The following is a 14773-nucleotide window of genomic DNA, read 5'->3' on the forward strand; positions in this document are numbered from 1 at the left end:
AGCAAACCGACATGCATGCGGTAAACCTTTAAAAACAAACAAACAAAAAACCACGCAAAACGCATCCGCCTACCAAATCAAGGCCCACTTCACACAAATGATATATCATATCTTCAACTTGCTTCCACGTCTTCTCAATAGACGGATCCTTGAGCGCATCATCAACCCACCCCATCTTATCCCTATCATCCGCAATGACCCGCCCATACTCCAACAACAGCCGCAGAACATAAATCTGCATGTCTTCTTTTCTCAACACTTTATTCGCCCACTCCTTGCCCTCGAGTGCAATTCGCTGCGCAGCCTTATCATGGCCACTTGTTTCTCCATACCCCCTGAAATACTCCATTATGCCGTAAAAGTCCTGGAATCTGTTATCCATGGGGACAAAGTGCACCCACGGCACGAGACGACTGTCGTGCCACTCTCTGAAGAGCGTTGCTTTTATGGGTAGGGATGTTGAGTTGAGAAAGCCGAGGTAACGACCAGAAAAGGAGTTTCCATCGATATCGGGAACGTATTTGTAGTCGAACTGCTCGTGCATGTCCATGCCGTCAACCTTGGCGAAGTAATGATCCGTGTACCAGCATCGGCCGTCTTCTTCAGATGGCGAGCACATGAGATCGACGAAGCCTACTTCAGACCACTCGCCGACCCACTCCCCAAGACGACCATCAGCTTGGGCGTGAAGATTATACTGCTCCGACGGAAGGACGAAATTCTCCGGCTTCTCCTTATTGTGCTCAACAGCCGAGACCTTTGTCTGGTTCAGCATCGAGACGAATCGATGACGATGAAAACCGCGCCAATTCTCAGGCTTATTCTTGCCTCCCGTCGCGACACCGCGCCAGACCACAGTGTTCCCCTTATTCTGCCACTCCACATCATCCTCACCGCCCGTGAAGCGATCCTCTCCCTTCCAGTAAATCGGCGGCGGGAGAAGAATCTCATTGTTGATAGCGAGTTTTGAGCCGCCAAACATAGGAAACAGAACTTTTGTAGACGAAACAGAGATGGGATTGATCAAAAGACCGTTTAGGCCCTGAAGGTCCGGTTGATGGCAGATTTCGCTCGATAGTGTAAAGTTGGAGACGTAGCCTGCGAAAGAGTGCTTCTCGGCGTTGGAGATGTCGATTTCGGGGGGATGGTTGAAGGACTCTTTTAGAGGGGCCTGGCGGGCTGGACTGTCTGGGGGACATCCTCGACGGGCGATTGGCCAGTATGGGCCTGTAAATGTTAGCAAACGTCAAAATGAAACTCTTTGGTTGACATACTGGTCTTTTCCCATCGCTTGAAAGGGATTCTGACGTCCCTATCATGTCGCCCAGCAGTAGGAAGCTTCTGAAACTCCGAAACAACCTCCTTCGCAGGCCAAAGGCTCCGCGACGCAGCGCCCTTGGTCATGTACCCATCAATATCCTCCCACGGCACCACAAGACGGGGCTCGTCCATCGCATTCAACGGCATATCCAGATCAGGAACCATATGTTCAATGGAACGAATCATATCAAGCCAGATCAACGTCCAGAACCAATCACTCGTTGAATTAGCCTTGCCGTTTCGAATGTGGATCGACATCTCAAAGCTGTACGCCTCTTTTCGGATAATAGGTTGAGGAACGCCCCAAAACGGGTCAATATCGTGGTAAACCTGATCCCAGAACTCTTCCACCACGATGGCGTTGTTCTGCTTGGCGAAATCCCACCATTTGTCGAAACCTGGCGGGGGATGACGACCACGGCGTTTACGGTACGCTTGGGCTGCTTCTTCAAGGGTATGCGATTCTCTGGACAGGATATCTTTGTATCGTTTTCCGCCGTCGTTAATGAGCTTGTCAATCGGATGAGCGCCCTGTACAGGTTTGTTTGAGAACTCCCCAAGTTAGCACGTGTCACCAAGCCCGCACAATTAAAACATACAGGTTGCTCCGCTGCCTTCGCAGGAAAAGAATCAGCGCCATCAGCAGCAGCAGGTTGTGATTTCTGTATCGGCAGGAGAGACGGCGCAGGAGAGCGATTGCTAAAAGACCAAAACGCAAAGAGAACGAGAGCAGCGAGGGCGCCGAATCGAATGAAGGAGGAGCTGCGCCGTGTCCTGAACCCAGGCGCAAGCATCTTGGGCATGTCGTCGGTATTCGAGTATCCGACAGGAATTATCGTAGCCGATTACAGCGCAAAATCTGACGCCAGCGACAGAAAAATGAATGCGCAGGGTTTTCGAGAGGGCGAAAGGGATGACGAATGCGGTAGTGGAAGAAAGGTCGATCGCGGGGCAAGAAGACGGCGACGTTTTTTGTAAGACTAACGACGAAGAAAAAGAAAAAAACGTTGAGGATGTGAAATAGCAGTGGCTCTTTTCAACACATGATTAATCGATCTCTGAGTATGGCCGTTCGGAAACGGAAGATGCCAAGTCGTTCGTTTTGGGTATATCTGGAGTGTGTTCAAACGTGGGGAGAGTGGGTTAAAGGTTGTACAGTAGGAAGAGACTGGACAGACAAGGATTGTCAAAATAAAGGGGGTTATCTCGAAGAAAGAAGATATCCACGCCGAGTCGATGTGAGGTTTTTTTCTAGTCGTGGAAGAGACAAGAGAGGTTTAGGAGAATGAAACGGAACATGAATCGCTGGAATGGAATGAGGGAGGAGTTTAGTCCAAGGTAGTTAGAATTGAAAGGAGCTGCAGCAATCAATTTGCGTGCGATCTCAAATAGCAAGCAAGGAACAGCTCCAGCTTCAGACTAGCCCAACCTAAAATGTGGGATCACCAATTTAGCTGCCGGGCAGATACCTCTCCCTACACTGTAATCTACTAGTGAATGTAAGTAGGCACTCAGGGGCTTGGGCGGGCGATTTTGGAGTAGGGGACGTTTCTGTGGGTCCTTGCATCGGGGGTTCTTATTTTTTTTCTTACAGGGGGTAATCAATACCTGTGCCAGGTGCTGTAGGCGCTATAAAAGAAATCCACATAATCTGTTGCATCTTGGATTAAACTTGGATAAATCAGGGGTCGATCAGACGCTTTACACGCGTCAAGCTGTATTCTATGGTCGCACTGTTTCTCTGTATTCCGCAATCATTGTGGAAGTGAAGCGATGAGAAAACGTGTTCGGTGTCTCAGAGAGAGTAGCCAATCTCATCTTGAGAGTATGTATTAGGTTAGACATGTTGAAGGGAGAGAGGGATAGTACAGTGTCCTCTTTGCAACGTTCCCTGTGATGAGGACAAAGCGGGTTGATGTGAGTTGCACAGTTTCATTGGAATATGATCCATGAAGGGACGCGTGTCAAAGCTGTTTCTGATTACAACTACAGGGATTCTCTCATCAACTTGCAACTTGGATAGATCAGCGATAAATATTATCATTCCTCACTGTAAAAAAAACAGGTAATGAGCCTGTCCACTTCTAGCTTCAATTAATCAAGTTACAATCCAAAGTCCCACTGAATTATCGTGCTGCAAGGTACACACGGGAAGCAGCACTCAATGCCTCACAAAGTCACAACGGCGTTTTGATAGCCAAGCTTTTTTATGTTTCTTCAAATAGTTTTAATTTCAGCCGCACAAACTCGATCTAATCCCATCCTCCCGGCGGCGCATGCAGCGGTTTGAATTGAGCCCCTGAACGGTGTGGCTGCTAGTCTCCGCTCCCGGGCACGCGATCTCCCCTAAAGATCCATGGATGAATTGAATATTGGATGAGATCAAGTGGATATAGAATTTGCCTGTTTGTTTACATGCCGTTACAGGAGGGCATTTGCTGGCGAGTGTTGTTTGTTGATGCTGATCGTAGGTAACAGCAGCTGAATGTTTGGCTATCACAATCTTGCTGTCACCAGTTGAATATGTTGACAAACACTCTGGAGTGAGTGTTTGCAACACAGATTTGCAAACAGAGTCAGATTCACGGGACCCTGCGCCTCAGTCAAGAATAGAAGCAAACCACGAAGCTGACGGCTTGGCACAACTCACTCTCAGACGGACTGCCGGTTCATAGTACAGCAACACCGGTAGTTAACTCTACCCCATCTCGTAAAACCAGCAATTCAACACATTCCTCCATCTCCAATACTCAGGGTATGAAGATGCTAAGCTTTTTCCAGTGGAGAACCCATCCGAAACAATCGAGAGTCTAAAAATCCCGATGTCATGAATACGAGCTGTCATGGAATTTTCCAATGGTAGTCAGCTGATCTACTGAGTCAGCCTACGTCAGTCCTTCATTCCAGGTCCAATTGCTCTTTTCCGTAGATTCACGATCTGTGCATGATATGACCATGTCCATTGGCTCGCCTGGGTTGGAGAATATCGCGAATGACCTCGGTGTTTTGTCCTACCCCAATCTGCTGCTTATCCGGCTCATTTGTCCAACAGAGTGTGATCTGTCAACTTCGCCAATAATTGCCAGAATATTAAATCCCTCTGTGACCTGCCGTATCCGTCTCGAGATCCGCGTTTCCTCATGTGAGGATCTTTTCTGTGTCGCCAAGGCCGGACAATCCATTCGCTTCTGAACCTCCGAGTTTTTTACTGAATGTGCGAGTTGCGGTCTGTCGAGAACAAAGCGTCGAGATCATCGCCAGCTTCAGTGAGAATTGTTAGTGGTGGGGTAAAAAGGTGCGGCTCCGGAGCTTCCCCAGCTCAAGGAAATAAACCGGCCTCACTCAATGATTGTTGACAGCATCATGTCCTCTCGAATCCTCGTCGTCGGCGTAAAATCGGTCTACGACCTCGTGTCTTGCGTAAAAAGTTCCATCTCAACCGGGTCACGTCGGTCCATTTCTGGGTCTTGATAACAAGCCCCAACCATGAACAAAGTCTTGCGGGCGCTGGAGCGTGGGACAGAAAAACAGAGACAAACTCCTCCAAACTCCAGAAAGCTAGTAACTTAGGGGAAAGTTGCAGAGACAGCTAGTAACTTAGGGGAAGGCAGACCCGCGACTCTTATGCGCCGACTCCTCCGTCGAAAACACAGCTAGTAACTTAGGGGTAAAGAGTGCCGACCACGACCATGGCATACGCAAGAGGTATTACCTAACATTACATAAGATCAATAGAGGCTATCTACGGCTGTAAGCGGTGCATCCCACGTCCATGGCCGGCGGCAAAGAACACCAGAGACAATGAAATGAAGAATGTCTTTTGGATAAAGGTATAGAGGTATTGGACAAGGCGAAAAACATAGGATATATATCGTCGGCACTTGACTCAAAGTGGAGGAGACCTGTTCAAATTGGGGAATCGGGGATTTTGGAGCAGACGGGAATTGAATGGACACATAGCGAGCGAAAAACTGGAGAAGATGTGCGTAAGAGAAACCCAGATCAGCGGGACCAACAGGATCACAGCATCTGTATCTGTATGTATGTATCTCGTCTAGACTCGAAAGGGTTGTCTTATGACCCTTGACATGTGCCAGTGGCAGGCTGTTGATAACCTTCGAAGAGTGTAAGAGAAACCCCCGCGCCCGCCCGAAACCGACGCTATTACCTTATCCATATTCAATTGTCTTGGGAGAGCGAGAAGTGTGTCTGTGCCGCCGGCCGATTGCAGCCATGAGAGGGTTCAAAGAGGCCGAGAGAGAATAAGAAATGCCATTGACCTCCGAATACAAATGGGGGCTTGTTCCCATCTCTTTCTACTCAGTCTCTTCTCAAACTCAACTCAACCCAACTTCATCTCTACCTTAACTTAACTTCACTTCTTATCTTCACTTCACTTCCTCTTATCTTATCACACACCTCTACGTCACCCCCCACATTCCGCCCATCATGAACACCGGTCTCGTCAACAGCCGCTTCCTCTCCAAGCCCGATGAAGTCGGCGTCGTCGCCGTCGGTTTCTCCGGCGGCCAGCCCAAAGCCGGCGTCGACATCGGTCCCGCCGCCCTCATCGAGTCCGGTCTCCTGACCGAGATCCGCGACGAGCTCGGCTACAAGCTCTTCGGCGACGAGTCCGTCCAGCAGTTCGAGGACCTCATCCCCTCCTCTGACCCTGACTACCGCGGCATGAAGAAGCCCCGTCATGCTTCTGCCGTGACCCGCAAGATCGCATCGCACACATACGAGCACTCGCGCGAGGGCCGCATGACCCTCACCCTCGGCGGTGATCACAGCATTGCTATCGGTACTATTGCTGGTACTGCGAAGGCTACGCGGGAGAGGCTGAACCGTGAGATTGCTGTCATCTGGGTCGATGCGCATGCGGACATCAACACTCCTGAGAGCAGCGACAGCGGAAACATTCACGGCATGCCTGTTGCTTTCTTGACTGGTCTTGCTAAGGAGGACAACGAGGAGTACTTTGGCTGGCTCGAGGATGATATGCGCTTGAGCGTTAAGAAGTTGGTTTACATTGGTCTTCGATCTGTTGATGTTGGCGAGAAGAAGATTCTCCGTGAGCATGGCATTAAGGCTTTTAGCATGCACGATGTTGACCGGTAAGTTTCTCACTCTGATGACCATGAGCATTACTGACATCTGCAGACATGGTATCGGCCGCGTTGTCGAGATGGCCCTCGCTCACATCGGAAACGACACCCCCATCCATCTATCCTTCGACGTCGATGCCCTCGACCCCATGTGGGCACCCAGCACCGGCACACCCGTCCGCGGCGGTCTGACTCTCCGCGAGGGAGATTTCATCTGCGAGAGCGTGCACGAGACAGGTAACCTTGTCGCCATTGATCTCGTCGAGGTCAACCCTCAGCTCGCAGATGGTAAGCAAGCTGAGCAGAACACAATCCACGCTGGATGCTCACTGGTGCGGTGTGCTCTTGGCGAGACTCTTTTGTAAATGTAAATTGGGGGTGTTTGTGAGATGATTGATGATATCCTTGAGTTGAATGAATGGAATTGGGTCGGTGCATATGCATAGGTACATACAAGCGCTGCGAGATCACTCTCGAAATAAAATGTCTTTCTTTCCTCGGGACTTGATGCCTACCACATGAAACCACTATTAACTTTACGTTCAATTCCGGCACATTCGGTACTGAGACAAGAACAAATAATTTCTTCGATCTTCTGATCAATCGTAAAGAATTCATCACAAAGGCTGGAAAACGGATCTTCTCTTTTGACGTGTAACCATTCAGAGGCCATCGCAGCGTCATCATCCCCTGTTGCGTCGCATCCCAGCCACCAACCAACCCCCTCTACCAGAAGCCTCACCCAAAAACGCTTTGTTGTAATTTCACACTTGACCTCAATTGGATAGAACATTTTCATCCCCTGTCTTGTTGACTTTTGTCCTTTTTAACTTTCTTTTGCTTTTCCTCTCTTCATGAGTATCGAAACACCAAGACATTAATCGCTATCGTGGGATTAATACCTGATAAGAGGCCTCAATTGGTACCTCTTGGCATCTCAACCCGACGCCAGATCCCCAGCCAACGCAGCACAATCTCCACACCTGAAATCCCCGATCCAACGGGACGCGCAAAAAACACCGAGAATCCCTTCGACGAGAGATATAACGCGTGAGGCATCAACGCAGCGCTTCATTTTGAGGCATCCAAACTATCTTCGCTAGGAATCGAGTTGAGGTTCCTTAAGGCGACGCTGGATTCACTGGTCGCCGATCGGCGGGGCTGTTCTGCGACGTGGCAGTCTTTTTGGCATTGTGGGAAGAACACCAGCGACGCGTGATTCTTGGGCATTCGACGACTTATACTATATCTTGACGACTTGGACGACAAATTGAGCTTCTTATTCACGCTTGGTTTATAGAACCAAAACGACAAAATGGTCGCCAAATCAACGGTTACCGGTTTGACCGGCACTACGGGATGGACTGGAACGAGCTTCACACGATCGTCAATGACCTACGATGGGCCTCCGCCATCTACACATGTTCGAACATACAACTGGCCTCCTCTCCAATTGAATTTCTGGATCTTTGTTATCCTCCTCGCGTCGACGAGCATCATTGGCGTGTTCGCGACATTTATACAGATCCAGACTCAACTTGAGCTTGGAATTCCATGGTACGTCTCCCATTGCACTGTTTATTGAGAGATGGGTTATTAACGTCTTCAGGTACTTTCCCTACTTCATCACCGTCGGTTCACTCTCGATTCTCTTTATTCTCGGTATTTTCTGGCTCATCGCCCAACGACGCCTCCTCCCCGCCATCGTAATGGTCGGCGGTTTCATGTTCTTTATACTCTGGCTCGTTGGTCTTGTCGTCGTAGCGATACAGTTATTTGGACCGGATGGATCTATTCAGAGCGTGTGCGATGTTCAAGTCTTTGGAAAGAATCCCAAGGGCACGAGCATGGCGACGATGGCGTGGCTCCAACAACGAAATATCTGTACGTTTTTATTCTCATGGTGCAAGTTGAAATGCAATTGCTAACTGGTGCAGGTCAATCATGGCAGCTTGTCTTTGCGATGGCTCTAACTGGTACTGTCTTCTTCGTCTGGGTTATGATCATGGCGTACCAAGTCTTTGTCAACTCATAACCAGTAAATGAGGGAAATACAGAGAGGGGATAATTGGATTAATGACGAAGTTACGAAGCATGGCATGAAGCCTGGAGTTGCATGATTGTTATAATATGTTTGTTTGCATTGGATGGAGTTGGATTGAACAGAACATGGGGCATTTACAGGCATTCTATCGGAATAGTATAGACGAGATCATTAATTGGTACTACAGTATGCACATCATCAAATGACCTCCAAGGGACCATCACATGCTGGCTCCCTCAATCTTCAAGCTAACTGAGAGAAGCTCTGGACCCTTCGACCCCCGACGCTTTGCTCGATCCTCATTAGCCCTCCTGTTATCTTTTCAGCTCCCATTGCACGGCGGTGTCACTAGCTCAGCCAGCTTCTTGTCAAGGCCTCGACCAAGGTTTACTTACCCCTCACCAGGAAAGCATCGCGACAATCAACCAAGAAGCTTCCCATGTCCGAAACAGCCATGATGAAATGTCCAGAGTCACATACCGGAATTAGAATCAGCATCGGCAATTCGTGCCGTGAGATTGGGAACAGGTCTTGGTAACTCAGGGTCTGAAGTGACGTAGGTAGAACCCCTGTAAAGTGGGAGATGACGAAAGAGGGGGGGGATGCAGATGTTGGCACCTTTGGTGAGATCGAATGGATCTGCCGGTCTTATTTCTCCATTCTGTAAGGAGACTTGAACAAAGTTGGAAATGGTTCGTTATTATTAGCTGCGGCTTGAGAGGTATAAGAAGGACGGAATGTCGCTGCTTGATTGAGTTCATTATCACATTAAACTACTTCACTTACATCTACAACCCAAATCAACACACTCGACTCACAATGGATTTCGTCAAGAACGCTATGTCTGGTGGCTCCAAGTCTGGTGATGCCTCCAAGAGCGGCAGCAACAACCAGGAGGACTACGTCGATAAGGGTACATGCCCTTCAAATATCTCATGGACCTTGACAAATCACTGACATTCATAGGTGTTGATTTCCTCAACAAGAAGGTCGGTGTGAACATCTCCCGCGACAACCAGGAGAAGGCCACCGACTTTGCCCGCAGCCAGTACGAGAAGTCAACTGGGTAAGTGGCTTTTGTCCTTGTGGCTTGAAACTGTGGCTGACAATCTCCAGCAACAAGGTCGACCCCAAGATCTCTAACTAGAGGGATAATATTTAATGATGGAAGCTCAAATAGTGAGCATGAATTAATATGACATAATTACTTCAATTCAATGGGTCTAGAGTGACATCCAAGGTTAACGTTAATCACCATCATGGAGCATCGTAGATCAAACTCCTGCGAATCATCAATCCACAAAATAAACGAATCTGAGGGATTGTTTCACTTCGATACGAAATGCTTACTCGCTTAGAAATTTAGTCCTCTTCTCCAACTCAAACCCTTGTTTCAACCTGCGATCTAACGATCAGAAGCAAGTTTACTGTCTCAGGTTGAATCAAAAGTGTTAATCACCTCGTATCTTCGCGTCCATGACGAGGCTTCGCTGTGAATTCGAGTATCACTGTCATTGAACTCTCGACTGATGCATAAAGCGCTGGCAGGTTGTCCCAAGCAACGAGCCAAGCTTCAATTCGACCACATGGATCAGCCCCGCTATTTCCCCTCCAACCGCCGCTAAACAACCAGCGCAGGGGGAACGACACAGATTCTGATTGGCTGAAACGATACACCATCAACGGCGCCCTGAAGGGATGGACTTTAGCGCAGTCAGGTTTTCTCTTTAGTGAGAGCTTATGGCGGGCGATGCCCAGAAAGACATAACATTCAGCATCCCCATTCAATACCCGACAATCTCCATCCACATTCGCATCTGCATCAATCAAAAACCACCAGCACAGCACACCACAGCTGCCTCGCATAGCGGTCGCCGCAATGCATCATGGCCAACGATGAGCGAGAAAACAGCCAGAGCCCAAAGGCTCAGGCTCCCAGCCCAAGTCCGAGCGGCACCAACGACGGTTCGCGTCCACAGACGGCCCATCGCGTCTCACACACTGGCAGCGATGATCTGGACCACAACGAGGCCACTGAGACATCAGAGATGACTGACGATACAGCCGCCGACACGTCGCAAGCCCAGCCAGCAAACCCAACCACAGCGACATCTCCACACGACATTGCGATAACCGTTGATGATACGCACGCAAAATCTCAGACCCGGACAAATCCCCAGAGTACCAGCAATCCCCCCACAAGCCACGAAGACTCGATGCTGCACCTGCCTGGTCACTCTGCCCCTGAAACCAGCTACTTCGACCCTATTTCCGTCGATGTCACACGGGGACATGACGATTCTTTGACTGAGGAGGACGTTAGACGCCACTTGAGGGACGTGGAGTCTAGCTTCTTGCCCGCCTTGTCGCCCATTCCAACTGCATCCACGAACCAGGAGGGCGGCGTCGACGACACGTACCAATTCGATTCGCCGACAAAAAAGCCTGCGCCTCAACCTCTGCAGCGACATCAAGAAGAAGAAGAGGATCACGATGTAACTGTCGCGAGCACGAATACTTCCGGCTTTGAGAACTTTTCGTCACCGACTGCAGCTGCAACACGAAGAACTATTTCGCGCGCCGTTAGCATGGCGAGTCAACCTGACAATCGCAACACAAGTTACGACGAGAGCGAAAAGGACGACACGGAACAGGAGAGCTCACAGGTATCTAGCGCTGGCGATAACGAGGCCCCTTTATCGAGAACCCATTCCTTGTCCGAAAAGGTCGATGCGGGCAGCACCCCTGGTCAATCGCTTCGAAGCCGACGACCAAAATATTTGCGCAGTCGTTTTGGAAGTCAGCGATCGTCGACATCCTCATTTGCTACGAATCCCGAGTCTCACGAAGGCAGCGATATGACCGTTGGTCTTGGTACCGATTACGCTTTGCAGTCTGGCGGTGCAGTTCCCGCAATTGGAATGCTACGAAATCCCAGCAATCCGATGCTACGATCCATCAGCATAGGAAGCATGGGTAGTGTTGGATCGGCATTTGGCGCTGAGGATTACACTGACACTTCATTACCGCAACTCGAACCGCTTCACGAAGTCGATAGTCCCGAACGGCCGCGACAAGATTTGCTAGAGACACCGAAGCCCTCTAAGGAAGGGTTCACTACAGCGCCTACGGATACGGTCATCGCGCGACATGTTAGAAACGTCCAGGTACCCGAATCTTTGGCCAAGGAGTACAAGTACAAGGGTGGACTCGAAACACCCCGGAAACATTCCTCAATCACCATGGGTTCCGTCAATACTGCCCGATCGGGCAAGAACTTGACGCTCAAAGAACAGAGCAGTACGATTGAGAGGCTGTCAAAGGAAAACTTCGATCTTAAGCTCAAAGTTATGTTCTTGAGCGATCGCCTTGACAAGCTGTCGGAAGAGGGTATCAAGGAAATGATCTCGGAAAACGTCGATCTTAAGACTGGTCTTGCGGTACTCCAACGTGACAACAAGGTTTTGCGGAGGCGAGTCAAAGAATTGGAGAAGCAAGTCCGAGATGAGGGAGAACGACCAAGCACAGCGCACAGTGGTGCATCATCGACAGACCAAACGGCCCGAATGGGAGATGAAGAGCGAGAAGAAGAGCTCATCTTTTTGCGCGAGAGGGTTGAGGAGTATGCCACTGAGATTGAGCGCCTACGGTCGGAAAGTTTAACCAAGGAGAATGAGCGACGAAAGTTTGCGGATATCGTCAGATCTCTTGGCGAGCGAACTAGCGAAAATATGGAGCGACAAGAAGAGGCCGATGTGTGGAAGGATCTCCTGGAGCAAGAGACTGCGCGCAGAGAACAAGCCGATGACGAGAATAAGAGACTACGGGAGGAGGTGTTCAAGCTAAAGCAGGACATGTCTAGCCTGACTAGCGGGGGAGGCTTACACCACACGACAAACATTTACAACATCACCAAGAAACATCGCGACGGCAATGTATCACCAGGTCGACCCGTCTCTGGCCTTTCAGGCGACATGGAGAGCTCAAATGGCAATTTCAGTGCTGCGACCACACTCGTTGATGAGCTGCGTCGCGAGAGTGAGCAGCTACGTCATGAGAATGCCGAACTAAGACGCGAGGTCGGTGCGCAGACATCCATGCTGACTTCGAGGAACCGCGAAAAGGAGCGCCTCTACCAGGAGATTGAGGATCTCAAGATGGCTCAGCGACGAGGTCGGCCTGCCCCTTCAACAATTGACAGTCTTCTCGAGCGATCGGCTTCACAGGTTGGTGGTATGGAGAGACCCCAATCGCGGGGTAGCATGAAGACTCGGACGCAAATTGAGGAGGAAGCCGACCGTGAAGAACTCGAGAACAAGATGAACGAGATGCGCGACAAACTCAGTGAAGTCAAGTTGCAGAATCAAGAGTTGCAACGCGAGCTTGAGATTTGCATGGAAGACTTTGAGACTGCTATTGGCGACAAGCGACAAGCTGAAGAAGCAGCGATGACTCTACAAGAGGACCTCAACAATGCGATGAACGATCTTGTTGCCTTACAATCTGAACGCGACGAAGCTCTCCGTGAGCAGAACGAGATGGAGAGCGAATTTGAAGCGCTACGGAAAGAGGCTCAAGAGGAGATTGACGCGTTGGAGTCAGAGGCCGATCAACAAGCCGAGGAGATGCAACGAGTACAAGCAGATCTACAGGACCGCTCAGAAAACTTTGACGCCTTGCAGGAAGAGATGCGCAAGATGAGCGAAGCCTTGATACGACTTGAAGACGACCAGGAGAACAAATTGCGGCGCATCCAACAGCTCGAGCAGGAATTGGACTCGTCGAACAAGGAGCTTGAAGAGCTGGAGCAGAAGCTCATGGAGGCGAACGACAAGAACCAGCGACTTTCGGTACAGCAAGAGTCTTCACAGGGGGAGATTGCATTCTTACGGGAAGAGCAAGAGACCGACAAGATACGCATCGGTGATCTCGAAGCTGCGATGGCCAATGCCGAGCAGAGCATCCGCGAAGAAAAGGAACGGGTCAAGGAATTGGAGAACCGTCTCCAACAAGAGCGACACCAGCGAGAAATCGTGGCGGACCAGGAGAAGGAGGAGGTTCAGCAGTTTGTCAACGAGCTCAATCGGGAAGCATCAGCGGCCAAGGATGAGGCTCGTCGTCTGCGTAAGAACTTGACGTCGAGGGAGGTTGAGGCGACAGAGTGGAAGGAGAGGTTGATGGAGCTCGAGAATAATCTTCGTGAAGCTCTGGGTGACCTCAACGGTACCCGCTCTTCGCTCCTCAAGGTGAGTTGTCTCATGATTGTGGGGATACAACGGAAGCTAACGGGTTTAGTCCATCGCCAAGTTACAGCGGGAGCTTGAGAATACGATCCGCGATCTGGATGCCAGCAAGGCAGCTCTTGTGGAGAAAGATCGTATCATCAAGATGCGCGATTCACTACTCGAGTCGCATGCCCTTGAGAGTCGCAAACTTGCCGAGTTACTCGACAAGGAGCGCATTGCCCACCGCAATACCAAATCGCAGTACGACACGTTCCAGAAGTCTCATCAGCACCTTACCCGTACTGCAAGCAGTCAAGATGTTCGCATCGCTGAGCTCGAGACAAACAAGAGTCAGGATCGCAGGAGGATCGCACAACTTGAACAGTCGATGCGTGATCAGCTACAGGAGCGTAATGAACTTCTCCTCCAGCTTTGGCACAAGCTCAGTAAATTATGCGGAAGGGAATGGGTCCACGGCAACTCTCTCATCGACCGCCAAGTCCTCCCCTCAATCGAAGTCATCGCCAACCGCCTCCCCAGCTTCACCAAGAACCTCATGGCCGCCGTCAAAGCCATCGAGAACATGATCGGCTCCTTCGAAGTGCGCATCAAATCCGTCGAGCGCGATCTCCACAGGGAGTATCAAACCCTCGAGTCCAACCTCGAGGTGCGCACCAAGAAACTGGACCGTCTTGAAACCATGGTTAGAAACTCGGTCGCTTCAGGATCCCTCAGCCACGACGCAAGGTACTCCCGCCTCGAAGAAGCATATCGCCAACTCAAAGTCGAAAACGCCACTCTCCGCACCGCAAACGACGTGCGCGCGCGAGCCTCATACTCCAGCACCGAGTTAGTTCCTCACTCCCCATCACCCTCCATCCCGCGCGGTCCCAACGACCAACGCACAAGCCGTTCCAAATCCCGCTCAACCGTTACGCGCGCACACACCACCACCGCACTACCCGGCTCTTCAGCGGGTGGCTTAGGGCTCCGCGACATGGCTGCGCTGAGCGAAGAGAACAACAGCGCTGCGAACGATAACAGGTGGTTGTTTAGACTGCGGGACATGGAGTATT

The 14773-nt window shown here is 50.3% G+C and overlaps 5 protein-coding genes across 7 annotated transcripts; 4 read left to right on the top strand and 1 right to left on the bottom strand.

Moving 5' to 3' along the window:
• FOXG_12914 (uncharacterized protein) lies at nucleotides 1–2669 on the bottom strand. The gene is made up of 3 exons (XM_018392855.1): nucleotides 1920–2669; nucleotides 1275–1872; nucleotides 1–1227 (listed from the first exon to the last, which is right to left on the bottom strand). The coding sequence occupies exons 1-3, from the start codon at nucleotides 2121–2123 to the stop codon at nucleotides 29–31; spliced, it is 2001 nt and encodes a 666-aa protein (XP_018251451.1). The 5' UTR covers nucleotides 2124–2669; the 3' UTR covers nucleotides 1–28.
• Nucleotides 2670–4029: 1360 nt separating this feature from the next.
• Nucleotides 4030–6983, top strand: FOXG_12915 (arginase). 2 transcript variants are annotated; one of them, XM_018392857.1, is made up of 3 exons: nucleotides 4260–5361; nucleotides 5444–6437; nucleotides 6484–6983. In XM_018392857.1, the coding sequence occupies exons 2-3, from the start codon at nucleotides 5770–5772 to the stop codon at nucleotides 6791–6793; spliced, it is 978 nt and encodes a 325-aa protein (XP_018251453.1). In that variant the 5' UTR covers nucleotides 4260–5361; nucleotides 5444–5769; the 3' UTR covers nucleotides 6794–6983. The 2 variants fall into 2 exon arrangements, with proteins under 2 accessions (XP_018251452.1, XP_018251453.1); XM_018392856.1 differs by having other exon boundaries at nucleotides 4030–6437.
• A 40-nt stretch (nucleotides 6984–7023) lies between these two features.
• On the top strand, nucleotides 7024–8731 carry FOXG_12916 (uncharacterized protein). Of its 2 annotated transcripts, XM_018392858.1 has the most exons (3): nucleotides 7024–7985; nucleotides 8038–8312; nucleotides 8366–8731. In XM_018392858.1, the coding sequence occupies exons 1-3, from the start codon at nucleotides 7744–7746 to the stop codon at nucleotides 8461–8463; spliced, it is 615 nt and encodes a 204-aa protein (XP_018251454.1). In that variant the 5' UTR covers nucleotides 7024–7743; the 3' UTR covers nucleotides 8464–8731. The 2 variants fall into 2 exon arrangements, with proteins under 2 accessions (XP_018251454.1, XP_018251455.1); XM_018392859.1 differs by having other exon boundaries at nucleotides 7180–7985; nucleotides 8038–8675.
• Nucleotides 8732–8818: 87 nt separating this feature from the next.
• FOXG_20813 (uncharacterized protein) lies at nucleotides 8819–9931 on the top strand. Its single transcript, XM_018401121.1, has 3 exons — nucleotides 8819–9385; nucleotides 9439–9538; nucleotides 9589–9931. Exons 1-3 carry the CDS (start codon nucleotides 9106–9108, stop codon nucleotides 9617–9619), a joined length of 411 nt encoding a protein of 136 aa, XP_018251456.1. The 5' UTR covers nucleotides 8819–9105; the 3' UTR covers nucleotides 9620–9931.
• A 427-nt stretch (nucleotides 9932–10358) lies between these two features.
• On the top strand, nucleotides 10359–14738 carry FOXG_12917 (uncharacterized protein; the record flags this gene model as incomplete). Its single annotated transcript, XM_018392860.1, has 3 exons — nucleotides 10359–13718; nucleotides 13768–14364; nucleotides 14406–14738. The coding sequence occupies 3 exons, from the start codon at nucleotides 10359–10361 to the stop codon at nucleotides 14736–14738; spliced, it is 4290 nt and encodes a 1429-aa protein (XP_018251457.1).
• Between the last annotated feature and the right edge of the window lie 35 nt (nucleotides 14739–14773).

Source organism: Fusarium oxysporum, chromosome 9 (genome assembly GCF_000149955.1).
Source record: "Fusarium oxysporum f. sp. lycopersici 4287 chromosome 9, whole genome shotgun sequence".
Classification (NCBI taxonomy): domain Eukaryota; kingdom Fungi; phylum Ascomycota; class Sordariomycetes; order Hypocreales; family Nectriaceae; genus Fusarium; species Fusarium oxysporum.

Coding starts and splice junctions, on each gene's coding strand:
- FOXG_12914 (XM_018392855.1), bottom strand. CDS start 2,123: ATGCCCAAGATGCTTGCGCCTGGGTTCAGGACACGGCGCAGCTCCTCC. Junction 1,873..1,919: donor CGAAGGCAGCGGAGCAACCT/GTATGTTTTAAT, acceptor TAACTTGGGGAG/TTCTCAAACAAACCTGTACA. Junction 1,228..1,274: donor CAAGCGATGGGAAAAGACCA/GTATGTCAACCA, acceptor TAACATTTACAG/GCCCATACTGGCCAATCGCC.
- FOXG_12915 (XM_018392856.1), top strand. CDS start 5,770: ATGAACACCGGTCTCGTCAACAGCCGCTTCCTCTCCAAGCCCGATGAA. Junction 6,438..6,483: donor AGCATGCACGATGTTGACCG/GTAAGTTTCTCA, acceptor TGACATCTGCAG/ACATGGTATCGGCCGCGTTG.
- FOXG_12916 (XM_018392858.1), top strand. CDS start 7,744: ATGGTCGCCAAATCAACGGTTACCGGTTTGACCGGCACTACGGGATGG. Junction 7,986..8,037: donor CTTGAGCTTGGAATTCCATG/GTACGTCTCCCA, acceptor TAACGTCTTCAG/GTACTTTCCCTACTTCATCA. Junction 8,313..8,365: donor GCTCCAACAACGAAATATCT/GTACGTTTTTAT, acceptor TAACTGGTGCAG/GTCAATCATGGCAGCTTGTC.
- FOXG_20813 (XM_018401121.1), top strand. CDS start 9,106: ATGGATCTGCCGGTCTTATTTCTCCATTCTGTAAGGAGACTTGAACAA. Junction 9,386..9,438: donor GGAGGACTACGTCGATAAGG/GTACATGCCCTT, acceptor TGACATTCATAG/GTGTTGATTTCCTCAACAAG. Junction 9,539..9,588: donor CAGTACGAGAAGTCAACTGG/GTAAGTGGCTTT, acceptor GACAATCTCCAG/CAACAAGGTCGACCCCAAGA.